The sequence below is a fragment of the Carassius carassius genome, chromosome 25, assembly GCF_963082965.1.
Source record: "Carassius carassius chromosome 25, fCarCar2.1, whole genome shotgun sequence".
Taxonomy (NCBI): domain Eukaryota; kingdom Metazoa; phylum Chordata; class Actinopteri; order Cypriniformes; family Cyprinidae; genus Carassius; species Carassius carassius.
Window position 1 is genome coordinate 14,290,220 of NC_081779.1, and position 23,131 is coordinate 14,313,350.

Genomic DNA, 23,131 nt, shown 5'->3' on the forward strand with positions numbered 1-23,131 from the left:
CATGAGCCAATATTTTATTCACAATAGAACATAGATAACATAGCAAATGTTTAAACTGAGAAAGTTTACAATTTTATGCACAAAATGAGCTCATTTCAATTTTGATTTCTGCTACAGGTCTCAAAATAGTTGGGACGGGGCATGTTTACCATGGTGTAGCATCTCCTTTTCTTTTCAAAACAGTTTGAAGACGTCTGGGCATTGAGGCTATGAGTTGCTGGAGTTTTGCTGTTGGAATTTGGTCCCATTCTTGCCTTATATAGATTTCCAGCTGCTGAAGAGTTTGTGGTCGTCTTTGACGTATTTTTCGTTTAATGATGCGCCAAATGTTCTCTATAGGTGAAAGATCTGGACTGCAGGCAGGCCAGGTTAGCACCCGGACTCTTCTACGACGATGCCATGCTGTTGTTATAGCTGCAGTATGTGGTTTTGCATTGTCCTGCTGAAATAAACAAGGCCTTCCCTGAAATAGACGTTGTTTGGGAGGAAGCATATGTTGCTCTAAAACCTTTATATACCTTTCAGCATTCACAGAGCCTTCCAAAACATGCAAGCTGCCCATACCGTATGCACTTATGCACCCCCATACCATCAGAGATGCTGGCTTTTGAACTGAACGCTGATAACATGCTGGAAGGTCTCCCTCCTCTTTAGCCCGGAGGACACGGCGTCCGTGATTTCCAACAAGAATGTCAAATTTGGACTCGTCTGACCATAAAACACTATTCCACTTTGAAATAGTCCATTTTAAATGAGCCTTGGCCCACAGGACACGACGGCGCTTCTGGACCATGTTCACATATGGCTTCCTTTTTGCATGATAGAGCTTTAGTTGGCATCTGCTGATGGCACGGCGGATTGTGTTTACCGACAGTGGTTTCTGAAAGTATTCCTGGGCCCATTTAGTAATGTCATTGACACAATCATGCCGATGAGTGATGCAGTGTCGTCTGAGAGCCCGAAGACCATGGGCATCCAATAAAGGTCTCCGGCCTTGTCCCTTACGCACAGAGATTTCTCCAGTTTCTCTGAATCTTTTGATGATGTTATGCACTGTAGATGATGAGATTTGCAAAGCCTTTGCAATTTGACGTTGAGGAACATTGTTTTTAAAGTTTTCCACAATTTTTTTACGCAGTCTTTCACAGATTGGAGAGCCTCTGCCCATCTTTACTTCTGAGAGACTCTGCTTCTCTAAGACAAAGCTTTTATAGCTAATCATGTTACAGACCTGATATCAATTAACTTAATTAATCACTAGATGTTCTCCCAGCTGAATCTTTTCAAAACTGCTTGCTTTTTTAGCCATTTGTTGCCCCCGTGCCAACTTTTTTGAGACCTGTAGCAGGCATTAAATTTTAAATGAGCTAATTAAGTGGATAAAAGTGTAAAATTTCTCTGTTTAAACATTTGCTACGTTATCTATGTTCTATTGTGAATAAAATATTGGCTCATGTGATTTGAAATTCCTTTAGTTTAGAAAATAATGACAGAATTTTCATTTTTGGATTAACTAATTCTTTTAAGGAATGTTTTGTCATACACCGCATTTTTTTTTTTACTACACTACCATTTAAAAGTATTGGGTTTGGTGGTATTTTTTATTTTAGTATTACTATTATTTTATTATTATTATTTTAAGTTTCTTATGTTCACCAAATCTGCAATAATCCAAAGACTATAGAATACCCCTTTAAACGGACTTTGATTTGTTTGTGTAAAAGGACAGTAGTGAGATATTACAATTACAACTTTCTAGTACAGGTGCATCTCAATAAATCAGAATGTTGTGGAAAAGTTAATTTATTTCAGTAAACTCAAATTGTGAAACTTGTGTATTGAATTCAATGCACACAGACTGAAGTAATTTAAATCTTTGGTTTTTTTAATTTTGATGATTTTGGCTCACATTTAACAAAAACCCACTGTGACGAGTGGGGCGGGGCCGAGAGACATGGGAACAGAGCGAGACCGGTGGAGTAATTGGAAATGAGCGACACCTGCTCGACCCAACGGTCTCGAGTCCCACGGAGGAGATGGAAGGATATAAAACAGGAGCGACGACAGTGAAGGATGAGAGAGGACCAGGCCTGGGTTTTAGTTTGTGTTTAGATTTTTATTTGTGCGCGTCAGTCGTCCGTAAGGGGCTGACGCGCTGTTTTGTGTTTATTTTGATCATTAAAATATCATTTGATTGTCCGCCGGTTCCTGCCTCCTTCTTCCAGATGATTATGAAGGTTTAATTCGTTTCACCCACCAATTTCAGCAAATTAGTTTCCTAAGCCTTCAAAATGGTCTCTCAGTTTGGTTCACTAGGCTACACAATAATGGGGAAGACTGCTGATCTGACAGTTGTCTGGAAGACAATCATTGACACCATTCACAAGGAGGGTAAGACACAAACATTCATTGCCAAAGAAGCTGGCTGTTCACAGAGTGCTGTATCCAAGCATGATAACAGAAAGTTGAGTGGAAGAAAAAAGTGTGGAAGAAAAAGATGCACAACCAACCGAGAGAATCGCAGCCTTATGAGGATTGTTAAGCAAAATCGATTCAAGAATTTGAGTGAACTTCACAAGGAATGGACTGAGGCTGGGGTCAAGGCATCAAGAGCCACCACACACAGACGTGCCAAGGAATTTGGGTACAGTTGTCGTATTCCTCTTGTTAAGCCACTCCTGAACCACAGACAACATCAGAGGCGTCTTACCTGGGCTAAGGAGAAGTAATGGTCTGTTGCCCAGTGGTCCAACATCCTCTCTTCAGATGAGAGCAAGTTTTTTATTTCATTTGGAAACCAAGATCCTAGAGTTTGGAGGAAGGGTGGAGAAGCTCATAGCTCAAGTTGCTTGAAGTCCAGTGTTAAGTTTCCACAGTTTGTGATGATTTGGGGTACAATGTCATCTGCTGGAGTTGGTCCATTGTGTTTTTTGAAAACCAAAGTCAAAGTCACCGTTTACCAAGAAATTTTGGAGCACTTCATGCTTCCTTCTGCTGACCGGCTTTTTGAAGATGCTGATTTAATTTTCCAACAGGATTTGACACCTGCCCACTCTGCCAAAAGTTGGTTAAATGGCCATGTTGTCGGTGTGCTTGACTGGCCAGCAAACTCAACAGTCCTGAACCCCATGGTGGGTAGAAGTTCAAAAGAACGCCATTCAAAAAACATTAAACATTGTAACATTATAAATACATTTTGAGCAATTTAATGTATAATTTTATGATAAATATAATAAAAAAAATTAACTGACCCCAAACTTTTAAATGGGAACTTGTGACTATTATATAACACAAAAATTTAAAGTTGAAATGAAACATTACCCATCAAATGTCTATTTTTGCTTTCCCAAGCTTTTAAATGGTCGTGTAAACCATTTTGAACTTGTTAGTGTTTAAATATTCTGAGCTGGTGTTTTACAGTATAGTCTGTTGTAGTCTTTGTTGTGGGATATCTAGCAGGAGAGCTACAGTCTTACTTAAGGACAGAATCTTGGCACAGATCCTGTGTTTATTTCTGGCCTGTAGCCATAAGCCCTGAACAAAATGATCCATCTTTTCTTTTGCACGTCTCTCCAGTCTCTCCTAACAGCACTTGATATAGTGGCTGGGACTGGTGGCCCCACCCTTCTTGGAAAATAGTGCTATTTTAAGAACCTTAACCACACCGCTTGACTTGTCAGTTATTCAGACAATGTACTCGGTTCGTTTTTAAAACCACACAACTGCTGCTAGTTCCTAATTTCCACAGGAATATACAGTGCTTGTTGCTTTACATTGTGGACTTGATTATAAGATTATAACTTTTAATGTGCTTAAAATATAATATATAATTTAATCTCATACAATGCAAATAAAAGTTGGTCTGTACAATGACGGGGTCAGAGGTTGATTTGTTGGTGGCTGTTTTATCTCTTCTGTAGAGAATAAGTGGAAACAGACTGTCTTCTGGAGGAAGAATCATTGCTTCCAGGTGACATTGTGTGGGGTACAGAGAGAAAATACTATCCTAAACTCACATATGACCCAGTAATCACAGAACTCATCATTAAAGGAGATTGCAAACATGCTGACCAGAATGAAAAGACCACTTCCACTCATCAAAAAATAGTTTACCAAGTGCTAAGACCAGTGACTTTCAAAGAGAGATACTGTATCTCAAAGGCTGGAAGGACAAACATAAATTTAAAGAAAAACAAAGTTTTCATTCGTTTTGTTCAAAGTGAATCAAGTGGTAATGTGTACATTTCAGTTAAAGTATAATAATCTCTATTAGGTCTTGTGGCTCTTGGGAAGACAGAATTTAAAACTGTACTCCACAGAATTCCAAACATTCATCCAGCTCAACCATATTACCTTTATTTGTATCTTGGATTCTAAAATTCCTTAAAGTGATTTGAATGTTTAATATTTAAGTAATAGTAATATTTAGGGTTAGTGTAATATTAATATTAATATGTTAATATTTAGTGTTCCTGTAGCTCAATTGGTAGAGCATTGCGCTAACCCTTGTGCATAAATTTTATTTTTAAATTTTAAATTTAATTTGAAATTTAATTTGAAATTTGAAATTAAATTTTAAATTTTAAATTTAATTTAATTTAATTTTTAATTAAATTAAATTAAATTTAATATTTAGAATATTAGCATTAGCATTAATATTAGCATTAATATAAAATTATTCATTGTTTATATATTGAATAGTATATATTTGTAATAATACATATTAATATTAAATACATCAACATTATTATTGTTCCCTGGTAAAGGATCAAAAAAGGAAAAAAATATTTTAAAAACATAAGAAAAGAAAAAGCAAGCAAGTTTTGGAGCATTGTTTACACTGTAACAAAATCTGAATTTGAAGTTTATAATGCAGAAGAGTGTCAGTATATGATTCCTACAGGCTCCAGAAGTAAGTATTTCTTCAATGATGAAGGAAGAAGTAGTTGCTGGACACCCAGTTCACAGCAATTCGACAGTGCAGCACGTATTATACATCTGGCCAGATGCTGTAGAGAGCGTGGATTGTTGGTGCAGACGGCAAACAAAGAATCATAGAAATCCTTGTACCTCTAAATGAAGAAAAAGAAACAAGGCTGAAAAAACAACTTCATGAATAGATATCAGATCACTAATACATGATTGTGGGCCACATTCAGGTCAAAATGTTTTGTTTAAAATGCATGAAAATTACATGAATATCTAAAGCACAATATCTGTCTTGTTGTCAGGTAAAAAAATATCTAGTGGCATTTTCTGTACTATTAAATAATTAATTTCCCTCTTTTTTATTATTTGATTATTTGACTAAGTCTAACTGGGACATTGTGGACAATGACCAAATAACAGTGTTTTTGTCATATACCACAAAATACTGTTTTCTTTACACAGCATACTACATTGTTTTTGTTTGTTTTTTTGGAAAAACAGTAATGTTCACAAGTTCTGGGTCTGTAATATTTTTTTTATGTTTTTGAAAGAAGTCTCTTATGCCCACCAAGGCTGCATTTATTTGATCAGAAATATAGTAACAGTAGTAATATTGTGAATTATTATCACAATTAAAAAAATTGTTTTCTATTTAAATATTATTTCTGTGATGGCAAAGCTGATTTCTCAGCATCATTGCTCCAGTCTTCAGTGTCACATGGTCCTTCAGAAACCATTCTAATATGCCGATTTGGTACCCAAGAAACATTTGTAAAAACTTTTAAGCAGAACAAAATGATGTATTTTACGTTATTGTACTGTATTTGCAGTGAATAAAAAAGTTTATTTCTGACCTCATACACAGCTTCAGGAATAGCATCTCTCCATTTCTTTGTGTACTTGATATGTTCATAAGAATTGACCATAACCTCCACAGCCCTGGGGTATTCATGACATGCCTGCAACACCTACTTAACAGAAAGACAAACCAAAAAGAACAACATTAATATTTTGAGACCCATCTTAAGTGTAAACACCTTCTAGTCGACTATAAAATTCCCACTGACATCTTTACTCTAATAAACAAGGAAAACTAAAGCGGTTTGGCTGGGCGAGTGTTGTACCTTGTGAAACTGTGGTGGATACACTCGTGCTGCTCCGTAGTTCAGAAGCAGCTGATAGCAGCGTTCAGGAATGGCCCACGGCCTGATCTGCGTCACCTTCAGCAGATACTGTATAGCTGCGCATCCATTCATATCCATAGCATTAGTCTTGGCACCGGCCTCCAGGAACATCTGGATTAGCACATGATCACAGTTCCAGCAAGCTTTGTGCAGCACTGTCTTCTTGTCTTCCTCATATAAATGTACGTTAGCATTGTGGTCCAACAGGATCCGGCAGACAAGCTGGTGGTCCGAGCTGTAGGTCCGCTCACGAATGTCCATGGCCCAGAATGCAGCAGTGATCAGAGGCGTTTCCATGCAGCTGTTGACTGCATTGATATCTGCTCCATGGGCAATGTAGAAAGCCACCAGCTCTGGGATACCGTAGCGGGCCGCAGTGTGCAGAGGGGTGTCCTGGTTCTCCTCACTGGGCATGTTGATATTCGCTCCTGCAGTAAGATTAGAAGTCTTTTGTGATTTTTGTCCAATAGTGTTGTTTTGAACCCCATTGACTTTATATGGACAAATACAGTATTGTTTTTAACGCACATAAGAAAGAAAGTCATACAGGTTTGGAATGACATGAGGCTGAGTCAGTTTGGAAAGAACTTTGGTGATTTTAGATTGAAATGTACAGACCTTTGAGAACAAGTTGTTTGGCACAGTCCAAAGACTCTTGTGTGATGCAGAAGTGTAAAGGAGTATGTCCACTCAGGGACATACTGTTGATCCGTGCACCCCAATCCAGCAGAAGTCCCACACAGTCAGCGTTAGACACCGCACAGGCCACATGTAGAGGGGTTTTCCCGTTAGGTTTCCTGTTGACCGCTGCCCCATTCTGCAGAAGGACTATGGCGCTCTCCAGTGCGTTGTACATCATACACACGTGCAGACCCATCGCCCAAGATGTCTCCAACTTATAACTTGGCAGCCAGTAACCTGGTGGAAAATAGCATTAAGGCTTAAATGGATATACACATGCATGGAGAAGTTTATATTTTAGGTGTAACTGGTCGTAGTGTTGTTGCTGTTAATTCAAACGGTTAAAAATTATTTTTGGTAATTGAAATAAAGCTGGAATATTATAAAATATAAATATTAGATCATGGAAAAACAAGCGTAAGCTGAAGTTCTAAAATTCAAGTTATACAAAAAAAAAAAACATTAAAAAGACTAATAAAAATGAACAAAATAACAACAAAATTACTAAAACGTAAATGTCAAATTAAAATTGAAACTGAAAATATAAAAATAAAAGCTATTTTACAGTATTATGAAATAGTATATAATAAAAAAAAGAACACTAAAATAACATGGTCCCAACTCCACATGTATTTATCTTTTTAGCAGCTCCCTTAAAACCATACCTTAGTGTTATCTGTCTTAACATGTTTCTTATTTAAATAGGACATTTGGAGCAGGAAATAATCTTTAAAAAACCAGTTTGCTGATTGGTTGCAGGTGGCATTCTCATTCTAGAGAGCATCTGATTAGAGAAGTACAGGAATGCGAGTTACAAGCATAAAATTATTTTTATTTCAGGGGTCGTGTGAATTTACACTACGAAAAGTCTCTCGATTCACTTGAGGTCATATCAATTACTAGTATAATAACTATGCAACTGAACAAATGCTATTTAAATAGTTTTATCGGAATCGTAGTGTATATCACACTGCAGGACAATAATATCAAGTACTCTTGTTACTGCAGAGTGCTTAACTGAGAGTGATTTCATAGACGACTTTAATTCTCAGTTACTTGCAGTCTAGCTCCACCTTGTGGTTGGATAACTAACTGCAGTCACACAGTTTACTGATTGATTTCTCCGGTAAATAAGCGAATGTTGTGTTGTCAACATGAATTACCTTGCTTATACGAGGCAAGGATCATATCGCGGTCCTCCACGTCTAACACGGTGTCTATTTCAATGCTGGTGGTGCGAAGGATTTTTGCAACCTCCACCGCATCGTTACGCGTGAGCGCTTGTAGAAAGCGTGCCTTTAGAAGGCTGTCAGCTACTTCCCGCCGCGACAGAGTCTGGTTATCTTCCTCCGCTAAACCGAGTACTGCTCGAGGCCTGTTCATATCTCACACATACACCGACTTATCCGCAAGAAACACTCGTTCAGTATGTTTTAAGTAAATCCAGAAAGATTTGTGAATTCCAGTGGCCAGGAGCGTGTGTGACACACAAGCGGTGTCGAGTCAGTCACATCAGTCGAACTATTAATAGACTGAGGCGAAGAGGTCAAAGCCTACTGGACCAAACAAGCCTTAAAAAAACAACAACTACAGTATCCACCAAAATACTATTACTACACTGAAACAGTGACTGCATTTAAGAAATATTTTCAAGACTTAATCTAAAGACGCCATATTATTGTTTTATATTTAGCCTATTTTGGGCGAAACCTACCAATGGCAAATTGTCCGAAAGTGCAGCAAGGTCACACCTCAGTATTGAACTTAAAAGCCTTTTTGGAGGCCATCCTGCGAATAAAAATAAAAAAGTAATACTTGTGACAGATGAAAAGACATTACATAACAAATAGGTGAAATATAAGTCATAAAGTTGAATTTTTCAAAATGCACACACCAATAAAGCTGTAATAAAGCATTCAGTATTGTTTCCGCAGGTCATTAAGCAGCACTACCATTTTCAAATATTCTAACAAAAGTTTCTAAAGTACTAAATCAAAACATCAGAAGCATTTCTTCTGGATGGTGTAACAAGGCTATTTCCAGACGGGAAGGAAATGGACTGCAGAAAATGGGGCTTGGCCATCACAAGTAAAATCTGAATTTAAGACAGTTATTTCAAACAAAAATTTGTATTTTTTAAGTGCAATTTGCCTTATATATTTTTTTATATGATCAGTTTACTTCCCAATGAAGGTTAGGTTTAGGGTGGATCTTTTTTATTTTTTTATTTGCTAAGAATTTTACCATTCTGTAAATTAATTGTTTTCATATACAAATTCCAATTCACCAAAACGTAAAATGGTTACATTTACTGAACCGTTCAAAGCATGCACTGAACGGTTTGCACATGAACAACTCAAGACAGGTTTGGAATGATCTTTCATTGTATTTGTCTGATCAAATATGTCATTTGAAGTGTATTTACAGTCCAACATGAGAAACTTTCACAAGGCTTTAAATTTTTCATGAACAAAAATAAAGGATAGAATTGAGTAGTTTTGGAAAGAATGGGTATGGCACACTGAGGTCCCTCATGCGGGTATGACGAACAAAAATACACAGGTTAATGCTCTTTTCTCAGGCGTTGCGTGCAGTTCCTCTATATACCCTGACTAACTCTGCCATACGGTATAGTGAAAACAACAAATAACCCATGAAAGAGAAGCACATTTCTGTCCTCAGATCCATACGTGATTATCCCTGCACGCAGACACATTCAAACAGACAGACCCAATCTGCGGTCTCCTCATGGAATCGATATAAAATGCCAGGATTAAAAGCTATTGCTTAACTTTAACATATAAAAGTCAGTATATCGGTAGGCAGGTTAGATTTGGATCTACAGCAGGTTATTTTTTTTCAGTTGATTCATAGCAGAGGGTTAGAAAGGATTTCATAATGTTAAGACAAACGTCTTTTTCATGATTACAATAATAAAGATATGTTCACAAGAGCATTGTGGGTTAATTAACAAACATACAATCTCCTAATTCTTTCAATGAGTACAATTTGGTTATAATTTTCTGCTTCATAAATAAATAATGTGAACTGATTTACAAATATTTCTTTGATTGGGAAATAAACAGACTATGACAGACTTAAAATTATTAGAGATAAATAATTCAGTAATTAACAATGAGTATAATCTTCCATGGAGTCACATTTGAATAAATCCACAGGGTCATGAGGCACTGCCTAATGTCCTCTGTACAGTGCTCAAGTTCCACTGAAGCTGCCTTTGTGTTGTTATGGAAATAATCAGTAATTCAAATGTAAACATGAACGATACGTTTTATCACGAATGCAGAATTGAGAAAAATGTGATATGGACAGATAAAATTGAGATTTGGGAAAATAATGTTGGTTGAACAGGGTTATTATGACTCGTCAAAGAGCATTCTGAAATGCAAAATGATGTATGTAGGTTACTGTGTTTTGAATACTTACAATTGATACATATGGGAAATGTGATGCATAAATTAAAAAATACAACCCAGGATAAATTGAAAGAGGCAATACTGGTTAGTCTATGCAGTGAATGACATTATAAAAGACTACTTATTTACTACATTACGGTGCTCTCTTCATGAATGTGACAAATTACTGATTAAAAACAATGGGATCAAACTGAATAAAATCTAGCTTGATGAAATAACATACACTACTGTTTAAGAGTTGGGGTCAGTTTTAAGTCTCCATTTATTTGACCAAAAATTTTGTAAAAACAATACTACTGTGAAATATTACAGTTTAAAACAACTCTTTTCTATTTAAATATATTTTAAAATGTAATTTATTCCTGTGAAGGCAATGCTGAATTTTCAGCATCATTACTCCAGTCTTCGAAGTTCCAAAGAACAGCATTCATTTGAAATAAAAAAATAATTTGTAACATTTTGTAATGTCTATACTGTCACTTTTGTTAAATTCAATGCATCCCTGCTGAATAAAAGCATTAGTTTCTTTCAAAAATCCTACTGACCCCAAACTTTTGAATGGTAGTGTACTGTACATACAGTAGATAAGTCTATTTTTCCCACATTTGTCATCTGCTCTACAACATTTGGATGCCGGTAAAACAGAGGTGCATTCACTCAGCCGCTGTGATATGGACTGTAACCACAAACCATAAAATAAAACAAAAATCTAAACAGCACTTCAAAGGCAGCACTTGGGTCTAACTGAGAATCTAGCTCAGAGCGATGGAGAGGGCTACAGCAGGTAGCTGTGAAATAGAAGCAGCTGTTGTTTTAAGATAGCGGACTTCTGAAATCGTTAAGTATCCTACTGCCACCATTTTCCCCCCAAATATCATTAGGAGGATTTAAGCTTGGAGAAGAGCATACACTTCGTTTGTATTCATCTTGAATAGTGGCAGGTCGATGAAGGAGATCCAAACAGGAGGTTCAAAGTATACAGTGAAATATCCACACAGAGGGTCCATGATATCTCATCAGTTGGAATGGCTTTCTTCTCACAGTAGGGTTTGTGTCTGACAGTGAATCAGAATGTAGTGCTTCTTTTGAGCAGCACCCAAACTCTTTTTGGTGAAGAGACACTCAACAGCAACACTGTCCATCACTATGACCTGTGCTTTGTCAAAGCTATCATATTAAAAACTTTCCTCGTTCACTTAACAAACGATCCTCCTTTTGATAGAAAATGGCACGTTAGACATATTCATATATATGCTTTCTGCATATGTACATTGTCTCGACGTCTAAAGGTGCTTTTTACTGTCATGGATGAGTTACGAGCTGATATGCCCTGGTTCAATATATACATATTCTCCATATGCAAATAAATAGATATCAATCAGACATAAACTAAAAAATAACACAATCCGTATCTGGAAATTTTGGTTTCAATTCATCCAATGGCAGCTCAATAGCAATAAGCCCCTTTTTCAATGAACTTTCAGTCCGTGAAATGCTGAACTGGTCTGTACTCATAATGGTGAGACAGTAGTGAGGTGAGTAGTGTCATTCAGTTGCGCCCTCTCCTGGTCCGGAGGAGTTGCTGTTTTTCCGGACCGGTTTCTGAACCTGCTCCAGTTCTTTCTTGCGCTGTCTCTCAATTTTCTCTCTGTTTCTCCTAGCTTTTTCCATCAATACTTTCAGATCCTTCAGCTTTTTCTTTATCAGAGCCCGATCCTGAGAGGACTCTACACCCAGAGTCTGCCAAAAACACAAACAGACACACTTACAGGATGTTCAGACAAATCCTAAGAAAGTATGGTAATCTCTAAAGACAACTCTCTCATTGGAGGGAAAGCAGATGGGACGTTAATCATTCTAGCAATTTTAGCATATGGCAGGAGAAACAAAACGTGGATAAAAACAACACCTAAGCATCTATTGCACACATTTAATATAAAAAAAAATGTTTGATTTAATTTTCTTGAAATGGACTCAAGTTTTTTGAACAAATAAATAAATAAATAAAAATAAAATAAATAAAATAAGTTAAGTTAATAAAAGCTTCAGTTGATGTAAATGTTTAAGACATAAATGTAGATCATTTTAAACCTCAAAAATGTGTATGGCATATTAAATAAGATACTATAATAATGCGTTATAAAAACATATATATTTTGAAATATTTAGCTATTTTATTAATGCAATAATGAAGTTGTTGTTAAATTCATTTGTTGATCATTGAAAATGTATATTTTTGCATCTTATATTCTTCATTTGCTTGGTTTTCACCACACACAATAGAGGTAATAGAGGATTAACAGACTAAATTATCCCAACAAATCTGTTCCTCACCTTGAGGGCTGAGCTGTCCAGGTTCATTAGCTGCTCTCCATCCACATTCTTGGCAGTAAAAAGAGAGACATACTGTTCCAGGTTCAGACCCATGAGCCAGCATGATACCTGTTGACATGTCCATTCAGTCACACTGCGGTTCTGCCACTGGTACAGCTTCGGAGGAGGACCATCGTCTAGAATCTGACACACACACACACACACAAACACACGCAAACTTAATGTACAGAACTAGCTGGACAAGGTCCCATAGTCATCAGCACTGACTGATAATTCCAGAAATCATAGTTAATATATTTTGAGGATGCAACATTTTTGGATGACAAAGAACATGCAAGAAATTGAAGAACTAGACTAAGTGGAAGAAGAGTCATTCTGGGACTTAAACACATTAAAACAAAGTCTCACCTCATCTTCAATCATATCCACACTCTAATAAATGCAGCATAAAGGACAAGAAAAACACTCACTGAATCAGAAAAAAAACCTTTGCTAATCTTTCCAGGCAGAACAATTTCGCATGCAAGTGATGCTTTAGATAGAATTCAGTTAGAGAAAGTCATACAGGTTTTGAACAACATGAGGCTAAGTAAATCTTGACTAAATTTAACATTTTGGATCTTTAAACAAGTGTATAGTACAAACCATACCTCATCTGAGGAGAGCATTAGTGTCTGTGATCGGCCAGACATCTTGGCATCTGTCAGGATGCCACTGATCTCTGTGGAGCTGGTGCTGCTGAGGCTGAGGTCATCAGTGACACCAGGACCCTGGAAGAGAGACAGAGACAGAGACAGAAATACACCTGTAAGACACGGGAATTACCTGATTGACACATTTACCCATGGACCATTTTGATTGGCTTGAATTGTTTCTCCATTACTTGAGAGGTAATTATTTATTCCTTGATTCTGATTGTTTTATTGACTATGACAAAGAATTATTAGCGTAATTACTGTTGACTGACAGTTAAGCCAATTAAGTATCTTAAGATTAACAAGACAAAAAGAGACATGCACACCTCGACAAAATGGTTTGAGTGTGGACTGATACTGTCACTCAAAAGATGATTGTGATAATTAATTAGCATTTTTAAATGAACGCATTTAGGGAAGGTTTTTTAACATAATGTGTAATCAACTAACATGATGCATTTGAATGTGTTTCTAGTCACATGTTCTGAACATAAGATCACAGATTCAAGAATCAAATACAAGTTTACTACATTTCCTGAAGAGTCCCGTATGTTCACAATAGAGATGGACGTGTTTACCAGTTTGGTTGTCTCCAACACCTCAAAGTCTGTGAGAGAGATTCTGAATTGAATCTGAAAATACTCTAACTCTGGCACAAATGTGATTATTTTGAAGCTAATTTAATGCCTTGACTCAGCATGGGTAGCAGGCCATAGTTTTCTGATGTCCTTCAGACTTAATACAAGATTGCATTGATCCCAGGATGTTTGTGTATTATAAGAAGATGAAAACATTCAAGAGTATGAGTCAGAGTGCATGCAGCTGAATGAAATTCCCCAATTTCAGGATCAAAATGGTCTGTTTCAATTTGTGAAACTTGACTATAATAATTCAGCAACAATCTCAAAAACAGTAATGTGATACTACTGTTTGTCTACAGCTAAAATTAGAGAAATATCTGATTAGCCTTGGATCTGGACAAACAAGACGTGATACAGTACCACGTTATATGAATAGGAGAAGAAGCGTGGCCAGGAAAAAGATTTCTGTTCATGGAAATGCAACACACCAGAGGGAGGTTATGTCATGAACAGGCAGCAGGCATTTATATTTTAAACTATTGTTTGCAATTTCTTTTAAACTAGTTATATAAAATGTAAATACACACACACACACACACACACACGTTTGTTTTTGTGAAAAGTGGGGACATCCCATAGGCGTAATGGTTTTATTCTGTACAAACTGTATATTCTATGGCCCTACACCAACCCTACACCTAACCCTAACCCTCACAGGAAACTTTGTGCATTTTTACTTTCTCAAAAAAAACTCATTCTGTATGATTTATAAGCGTTTTGAAAAACATACCCATGTCATTATACAGAGTTGTGCGCTGATATGTCACAAAAACAAGAGCACACACACACACACAAAATCACACATATACAGTATAACACACATACATGTCTGTGTGACTTTTCTTACCTTGCTCTTGCATCTTTCAGGACTATTTTCTGCTGAAGGCCCTGTGGAGCTAAAGTTAGGCGACTGGTTATTCACTGGTTCTACACAATGGCACAGGTGCTTACAAGTGCTGAGACAGATCATATACACAGGGGAGAGCTGCATTTATTTCAAAGCTTTACACACTTAAGTTTCAGCCTTAATTTAGTGTTTTTTTCTATGCTACAAGTCCATTGCAATTCGTGGTGGAAATCCAGGAACTGTGATGCTGTGGTATATGACCGGTCATCTGTATATTCCCAGAGGAAAAAAAAAATATTTTAGCCTTGCATCTGCTGAGCAATTCTCTTTAATCATTGATTAAGCAATTCTTTGAATCATTGAAGATTCATTCAAATGCAAATTGCATCTGAAGTCTAGCAAATCTGAGATGTCTGAAAGATGTAGTGTAATTTTTTTCCTTAAAATTTGTGTGGAAGATCTTTTGCCATTTTATTAATCTTGCAGTCCAGGACACCTCAGTTTTAAGGCACGGTTGGACATGTACTGTACAATTCATGAGATTTAGGTTACAATCCATTTATTCTAACATTACTATGAAAAGGGTTTATAGTATAACATATTAATGCAGAATCGTCACCAACTTACCCCACGTCTAGTAGTTTTTTGCCAGATTTCTCATCTTGACTTGCTGAAGAGCCTGTAGAAAAATCAGGCAGAGACCATTCAACAAGATTCAGCATTTACTGTACAGAGGCCATATTCATTACTTCAGGTGTTCCTTTTATGCTATCTTTTCTTTAGGGACTTTTCCTTATTGTGTCTCTTAGGCCTTATCACAATTCATTAGGCCTGTAATTGAGCCTTAATCAGTTATTAATGGTTTGGTGCATTTACCCTCATTATCAGGTCCCTGCCTGAGCCTGGCCTCTGTGGCACCGGCCGCCCTGGAGGATTGAAGCCCAAAGCCCTACAGACAGCAACAGACACAGACACAGACAGAAAGGGAAAGGTTTAAAACATCCAAAAAGAAAGCTCTTTGCAACAGTAAGCTGTTTCCTGTTTGTTTTTGCTGACCCAACAGTACTTCCTTCTGTTTCTCTACAGAGTTGTATTATGGTTCTTACTACAGACATTTACAACAGCTAGACACAGCGTGGCTTATGATTCTGAGAGAGGAAACACTATGTAAGTGTAAATGTATGTTTAAATAATGTTAAAATTAAATAAAGTGTAAATAATGTTTTCTCAGGAAACCTAAAAAATATGCTAAATTGCTAAAAACAATTTGTAACCGGATACTGCCAAACACGAATGTCAATGTGTTAGTTTTTCTCCTGTTTTGTGATCCTATCCCACCAAGGCCTACTGACAGAAAAGAAAACTAAAAAAAAAAAAAAAGGTTACAGCTGTGACCATTCATACATCATAAATGCATTTAATGTTAAGGAAGTATTTTGTAAAAATAGAAACCAGACATATTCTACACATACTCAAGAACTTGGTATGAGATTAGATGTGACTACCACTTTATCGGAGCATATGGCTTAAATCTCCTGTGTCTGAATAAGAGGAGTTTGTTGTATATGAAAGGGAGACTTACCCTCTCGTTTCTCTCAGGGTGAGTTCCACTGGTTTCCGTCAGCTCGCCCAGTTCTAGCACACGAAACAAATCCATACAATTACATTTGTGCAAATATACAAACAGTTATTTTTAAAATACTTTTTGATCAAATAAATGCAGCCTTGGTGAGCATAAGTGACTTCAAAAACACTCAAAACCTTTGCCAACCCTTAACCATGTTCTACACTAAACACACTGTGTAAAACACACAGTGCAGTGAGGGAAAGTATGTGAATATTTCTAATAACTCATAATGTCTCTTAACGCTAACCTGGAGCCTAAACAATGAAAAACACTCACATAATGGCTTTAACATGAGATCTGGCCCAGTCAGAGCTCTGGCCTCAATGTGACTGAGACGACCTCAAGAGAGCGCTGCACACCAGACATCCAGAGAACTGTAGCTATACTGAAAGAGGAATGGGGCAAAATTCCTCCCGACCATAGTGCAGGCCTGATCTGCAATTTTGGGAAATGTTTGGTGATGGATTAGGGTCGGACAATCACTACTTTTTCCAACATTCATGTTCTCATCCGGTACTGTGAATATTTACATAGTGTTCAATACATATGTGAAATCATATCATTATTTGTGTGTTCAAGCAAATTGTGCTCATCTATTGTTGTGACTTTGTCAAATTATAATCACACATTCACATACTTTTCACATTTTCCTGCAAATGTAGTTCTCACTACTCATTTAACTAGGATAGGAGAAAGTCTATTAACATGAAAAAATAGCTTTAAGCAAAAAAGGACAGTAAGCCACTATCAAATGTCAAGTACTTTGGTTTTTAAAAACATATAATCCTACAACAGGCTTCTGGCTAGTTTGTTCATATGTTGCAATGTCCCGTAGCGTCATATGCTATTTACGGATATTTGAAATGAAATGGTTGGAAACAGGGCCGAGAGGATTCCTGCATAAGAGCCTTTTAGTAAACTGAGGCTGTCCCTGCGGCAGCACTTCCTCATTATCTGCCTCATTCAGGCACAATGCATCCAATCAGCTTTCCAGTGCTGTCCACTCTTATCACACTGATCATAGCAGATTCAGAATAGGCAGATCTGAAGAGCCTGTGCACCCATTACTACTGAGCGTGTGAGGTGTGAAGCATCAAGCACCTGAGATGAATGATGCTGCTTTAATTTCATTAACTAACCTCAGTTGTATGCAAGATCAGGGTTCAAAGCCAGAGAGTTTATTAGAGAGAGATATGTTACATAAGCAGAAAGTGGTTGCCATATATAATATGAGGCTTTGAGGAACAGAAGTTTATATATATCTATTTATCTCGCACTGTTGTGTACCTGGATGTTGTTCGTTCTGTAGTCAATGTACTGAAAATATAGCATAAATTATCTTTACATTAATTATTATTATTATCTAATTATTTTTATTCAAATTATTATCAGTATGATTATTACTACTAATATGTTTTATATTTTAAATTTTTGTTAATAATAATAATAATAGTAATTACTATTATTATTATTTATCTCATCATCAATACAATCATTTTTAAATATTAAATATATATTTTGTTATTTTAAAAATACATATTTATTATTGTTTTACATATACATATATATATATATATATATATATATATATATATATATATATATATATATTATATAATATATTCAGTAATTAATGTACTCAAACAGTACACTGACTGAACTGCTGTGAAGAGAGAACTGAAGATGAACACCGAGCCGAGCCAGATAACGAACAAAAGATTGACTCGTTCACGAGTCAAGAACCGGTTGACCTACTGACTTCATTTGCGATGACTGACCTTGATTCAAGCCTTCGGTTTTACCCGTGCTCATAACATTAGCACAGAATCAGTTCAGAATCAATCACCAAAAGAATCAGTTCGGTTAACAACTTAAGTCATTTGTGGATTAATGCATAATGGAGACGCGAACCGTTTCAAACGATTGAGTTCGATTTTGTGAACTTGTTCAAGAAGATCCGGTTACATCGAGCGATTCGTTCGCGAACCGGATATCATACACTGCAGTGAACGCGCTCACAACAGACACGGAAGAGAAGACAATGCTGAATAAAGTCGTAGTTTTTGCTATTTTTGGACCAAAATGTATTTTCGATGCTTCAACAAATTCTAGCTGACCTTCTGATGTCACGTGGACTATTTTGAAGATGTTTTTCTTTCCTTTCTGGACATGGACAGTATACCGTACACACAGTTTCAATGGAGGGACTAAGAGCTCTCGGACTAAATCTAAAATATCTTAAACTGTGTTCCGAAGATAATCACAGGTCTCACAGGTTTGGAACGACATGAGGGTGAGTTATTAATGACATAATTTAGATTTTTGGATGAACTAACCCTTTAAATTATTGTATTATGCATGATGATGATGATAATAATAAGGATAATATATTATTCATATTATCATCATAATGCATAAAACAATCATTTTTAAATAAGAAAATAAAAAATGCATAACAATAATGAAGAATAAGCACAATATTATTGTACATTTAGAGTTCGTTACACCACATGATGTCAATTTGCCCTCAAAATGTTTTATGGTTTTATTCCTGTTCAGTTGCCTTTTTAATGGCTTGTTCTGTTTAACTGCATGAGAATAAAAACAAAAATCAAAGCAATATTTATCAGATCATCACTGGACCTTGTGGCTTTAACTAAAAGCCATGGAATATAGGGTAGGTTTTATATGTTGGTTTTTGATATATTTCCCCTCTGTAGTAGCTGAAACCCATGTTATTTCCTGCTGTCTTTCTGATAAGCACAGCTTTAATTGAGACTGATTAGGTCCTGTGTATTAATTGTTTCCTATCACATGATGATGCTTCACCTACCACTATGTCACTATTAATAGTTTGGGTGCAAAAAATGACCAGCTGTATAAAGTGTGTCCTGGTACGTGAGCATATGTGTGTTTCTATGAGTTCTGGTTTGAGGACACCTGTCAAACAGAAGACTGATGATCATTTTGGTAATTAATGAGCTTTTGTGACTCACCCCCTCCAGCAACACTTCTCCTTGGACACTGTAAGGCCGTCAGTCTCTCCGTCAGCTGGGCTCGGCTCTCAGCGCTGTTGTTGTTATTGTTTATCTGGATGCCATTTTGCTTCATCAGCTGCAATAGCTCTGACTCTAGTGTAGCAATCTATTCAAAACCACACGTTTTCTATTTTAGAACTGTTTTCAATTTTCCCATATGTATATAGAAATATTTTATGTATTCCTGTGATGGCAAAGCTGAATTTTCATGCGTCATTACTCCAGTCTTCAGTGTCCCATGTGTCCCAGTTGCAATATACCTTTTCCATGTGGGCTCAAACTGACTAATGCAAATGGACTTCGGATAATTCACAGTATGAGACAGTTGCCATGAAATGCAGTGAAGTGCACTGACATGTTTCTGTGTGAGCAGATAATTACCCTAACTTGAAGACTCTGGATTTCAGCCAAATTAGACTTTTCTGCCTCCTCCAGCCTCTTCTTCTCCGCATCCTCCCTCTGAGCAAACTCCATCTCTCTGAAATCAAGCAAAGACAAAATATTGTGGTCATATATTGGCTAAGATGGGTTTATGTGGGCCTATTAGTCTATTCCTATATTAGAAGGACTTCGAGAGAACAGAACCTCATTATCAAGCAAATAACAAAAAAACTACTGTCAACCGAGAGACGTCTCGTACAATGGAGTGCCATGACTGCTTACTCAGGCTTGTCGGCATGGATAGACAGCTACTCTGCAGTTAACTATGTCAATAATGCCTGAAGGGAAATCACAATTAAAGGCACTCAGGCTCCAGAGGAGAGGAATTGTGATAGATACGAGCAGAGATCAGCTCACACACTCCCCTGCTTAAGCTTTTGGGCTTGAGAAACTGTGATTCAACCTTCAGCCACACAGACATCATGAAGACGGCATTGTGAAGATTAAACTCAGAGTTTATAATTATACAATGACAACATTTCTTTTCAATTATAACCTAAACTGCATTTAAGTACAAAATTCACCCTGTTGAAAAGACTGGTCGTTCACATATGTATTTTAGATCTTTTAGCTTCACCAGCTAAGTCAGCATATACCTAGTCCAGTATGACAACTGTTTTACCATAGAACAGACATTGCATATAAATGGTTACAAGCCATTTCTTGTCCCCAGGGCTCTGTGCCAAAACCTAGAGCTGCCTATGTACAGCATCACAAACACACTCCTGACAAAAGCATAATTATGCAGAGTTCTTCTTGTTCAAATCCTACAGGCAACAATAACATGTATCATTTGTGAAGAAGCCAGTCCCATAATGCACTGCAACAGGCTCAATATCCATCCCAGATTGTGGGCAAAGTGCCTTAAATGTTAATAATAAATACAATTAATTCAATAAAAATATAAAAAGCCCCCTCCTTGAACTGCCACCTTAACGTGGTGGAGGGGTTTGAGTACCCGAATGACCCTAGGAGCTATGTTGTCCGGGGCTATATGCCCCTGGTAGGGTCTCCCAAGGCAAACAGGTCCTAGGCGACGGGTCAGACTAAGAGCGGTTCAGAACCCCCTTATGAGAAGACTAAATCTAAGGACCGTGACGTCGCCCGGTATGGCGCAGCCGGGGCCCCACTCTGGAGCCAGGCCCGGGGTTGGGGCTCGTATGCGAGCGCCTGGTGGCCGGGCCTCTCCCCACGGGGTCCGGCCGGGCTCAGCCCGAAGGAGCGACATGGGGCCGCCTTCCCGTGGGCTCACCACCTACAGGAGGGACCGTAAGGGGCCGGTGCTTAGACAATCGGGCGGCAGTCGAAGGCGGGGGCCTCGACAGCCCGATCCCTGGACACGGAAACTAGCTCTAGGGACGTGGAACGTCACCTCACTGGCGGGGAAGGAGCCCGAGATTGTGCGTGAGGTTGAGAGGTTCCGACTAGCGATAGTCGGGCTCACCTCTACGCACAGCTTGGGCTCTGGAACCACTCTTCACCACTCTGGAGTTGCCCATGGTGAGAGGCGGCGGGCTGGTGTGGGTTTGCTTATAGCCCCCCAGCTCAGCTGCCATGTGTTGGAGTTTACCCCGGTGAACGAGAGGGTCGCTTCCCTGTGCCTTCGGGTCGGGGATAGGTCTCTCACTGTCGTTTGTGCCTACGGGCCGAACGGCAGTGCAGAGTACCCGGCCTTCTTGGAGTCTCTGGGAGGGGTGCTGGAAAGTGCTCCGACTGGGGACTCCGTCGTTTTACTGGGGGACTTCAACGCCCACGTGGGCAACGACAGTGACACCTGGAGGGGCGTGATTGGGAGGAACGGCCCCCCTGATCTGAACCCGAGCGGTGTTCAGTTATTGGACTTCTGTGCTAGTTACAGCTTGTCCATAACGAACACCATGTTCAAGCATAAGGGTGTCCATCAGTACACGTGGCACCAGGACACCCTAGGCCGTAGGTCGATGATCGACTTTGTGGTCATTTCATCCGACCTCCGGCCGTATGTCTTGGACACTCGGGTGAAGAGAGGGGCGGAGCTGTCAACCGATCACCACCTGGTGGTGAGTTGGATCCGATGGCGGGGGAGGAAGCTGGACAGACTCGGCAGACCCAAACATACTGTGAGGGTCTGCTGGGAACGTTTGGCCGAGTCTCCTGTCAGAGAGATCTTTAACTCCCACCTCCGGCAGAGCTTCGACCGGATCCCGAGGGAGGCTGGAGATATTGAGTCCGAGTGGACCATGTTCTCCACCTCCATTGTCGAAGCGGCCGCTCGGAGCTGTGGCCGTAAGGTTTCCGGTGCCTGTCGAGGTGGCAATCCCCGAACCCGGTGGTGGACACCGGAAGTAAGGGATGCCGTCAAGCTGAAGAAGGAGTCCTATCGGGCCTGGTTGGCTTGTGGGACTCCTGAGGCAGCTGACAGGTACCGGCAGGCCAAGCGGACTACAGCCCGGGTGGTTGTGGAGGCAAAAACTCGGGCCTGGGAGGAGTTCGGTGAGGCCATGGAGAAGGACTATCGGTCAGCCTCGAAGAGATTCTGGCAAACCGTCCGGCGCCTCAGGAGAGGGAAGCAGTGCCCTACCAACGCTGTTTACAGTAAAGGTGGGGAGCTGTTGACCTCAACTGGGGATGTCGTTGGACGGTGGAAGGAATACTTCGAGGATCTCCTCAATCCCGCCGTCACGTCTTCCATTGAGGAAGCAGAGGCTGAGGGCTCAGATGTGGACTCGTCCATCACCCAATCTGAAGTCACCGAGGTAGTCAAGAAACTCCTCGGTGGCAAGGCACCGGGGGTGGATGAGATCCGCCCTGAGTACCTCAAGTCTCTGGATGTTGTGGGGCTGTCTTGGCTGACACGCCTCTGCAGCATCGCGTGGCAGTCGGGGACGGTGCCTCTGGAATGGCAGACCGGGGTGGTGGTCCCTCTTTTTAAGAAGGGGGACCGGAGGGTGTGTTCCAACTACAGGGGGATCACACTTCTCAGCCTCCCTGGGAAAGTCTATGCCAGGGTACTGGAGAGGAGAATCCGGCCGATAGTAGAACCTCGGATTCAGGAGGAACAGTGTGGTTTTCGTCCAGGCCGTGGAACACTGGACCAGCTCTATACCCTCTACAGGGTGCTGGAGGGTTCATGGGAGTTTGCCCAACCAGTCCACATGTGCTTTGTGGATTTGGAGAAGGCATTCGACTGTGTCCCTCGCGGCGGCCTGTGGAGGGTGCTCCGGGAGTATGGGGTCCGGGGCCCTTTGCTAAGGGCTATCCGGTCCCTGTACGACCGGAGCAGGAGCTTGGTTCGTAT

At 39.1% G+C, this 23,131-nt stretch overlaps 2 protein-coding genes across 9 annotated transcripts in view; both read right to left on the reverse strand.

Annotated features, from left to right (window-relative positions):
• Positions 1 to 4,787: 4,787 nt before the first annotated feature.
• asb4 (ankyrin repeat and SOCS box containing 4) lies at positions 4,788 to 8,340 on the reverse strand. Of its 3 annotated transcripts, none has more exons than XM_059510271.1 (5): positions 7,958 to 8,340; positions 6,732 to 7,031; positions 6,054 to 6,541; positions 5,784 to 5,897; positions 4,788 to 5,072 (listed from the first exon to the last, which is right to left on the reverse strand). In XM_059510271.1, the coding sequence occupies exons 1-5, from the start codon at positions 8,175 to 8,177 to the stop codon at positions 4,884 to 4,886; spliced, it is 1,311 nt and encodes a 436-aa protein (XP_059366254.1). In that variant the 5' UTR covers positions 8,178 to 8,340; the 3' UTR covers positions 4,788 to 4,883. The 3 variants fall into 3 exon arrangements, 2 of the variants coding, with proteins under 2 accessions (XP_059366254.1, XP_059366253.1); XM_059510270.1 differs by having other exon boundaries at positions 6,054 to 6,604; XR_009423575.1 differs by having other exon boundaries at positions 5,058 to 5,072; positions 5,784 to 5,900; positions 6,054 to 6,604.
• Positions 8,341 to 11,629: 3,289 nt separating this feature from the next.
• Positions 11,630 to 23,131, reverse strand: part of LOC132104274 (neurabin-1-like) — a 58,229-nt gene continuing 46,727 nt past the window's right edge. For 4 of the 6 annotated variants that reach the window (XM_059509621.1, XM_059509622.1, XM_059509620.1 and 1 more), the window contains exons 10-19: positions 19,795 to 19,891; positions 19,372 to 19,519; positions 16,331 to 16,383; positions 15,625 to 15,697; positions 15,376 to 15,427; positions 14,749 to 14,797; positions 13,216 to 13,335; positions 12,974 to 12,997; positions 12,566 to 12,748; positions 11,630 to 11,971 (exon numbers count right to left, since the gene is read on the reverse strand). In XM_059509621.1, coding sequence (XP_059365604.1) covers positions 11,777 to 11,971; positions 12,566 to 12,748; positions 12,974 to 12,997; positions 13,216 to 13,335; positions 14,749 to 14,797; positions 15,376 to 15,427; positions 15,625 to 15,697; positions 16,331 to 16,383; positions 19,372 to 19,519; positions 19,795 to 19,891 — 994 coding nt within the window. In that variant the 3' untranslated portion in view covers positions 11,630 to 11,776. Of the gene's footprint in view, positions 11,972 to 12,565; positions 12,749 to 12,973; positions 12,998 to 13,215; positions 13,336 to 13,647; positions 14,307 to 14,748; positions 14,798 to 15,375; positions 15,428 to 15,624; positions 15,698 to 16,330; positions 16,384 to 19,371; positions 19,520 to 19,794; positions 19,892 to 23,131 lie in introns of those variants that run through there. The other 2 variants (XM_059509625.1, XM_059509626.1) reach the window with 2 other exon arrangements.

What these genes read in the sequence shown, in the direction of transcription:
- asb4 (XM_059510270.1), bottom strand. Translation starts at nt 8,177, where the DNA reads ATGAACAGGCCTCGAGCAGTACTCGGTTTAGCGGAGGAAGATAACCAG. An exon ending in CCTTGCCTCGTATAAGCAAG is followed by an intron (nt 7,032 to 7,957) that starts GTAATTCATGTT and finishes ATTTTCCACCAG; the next exon opens with GTTACTGGCTGCCAAGTTAT. An exon ending in TTCCTGAAGCTGTGTATGAG is followed by an intron (nt 5,073 to 5,783) that starts GTCAGAAATAAA and finishes TTCTTCATTTAG; the next exon opens with AGGTACAAGGATTTCTATGA.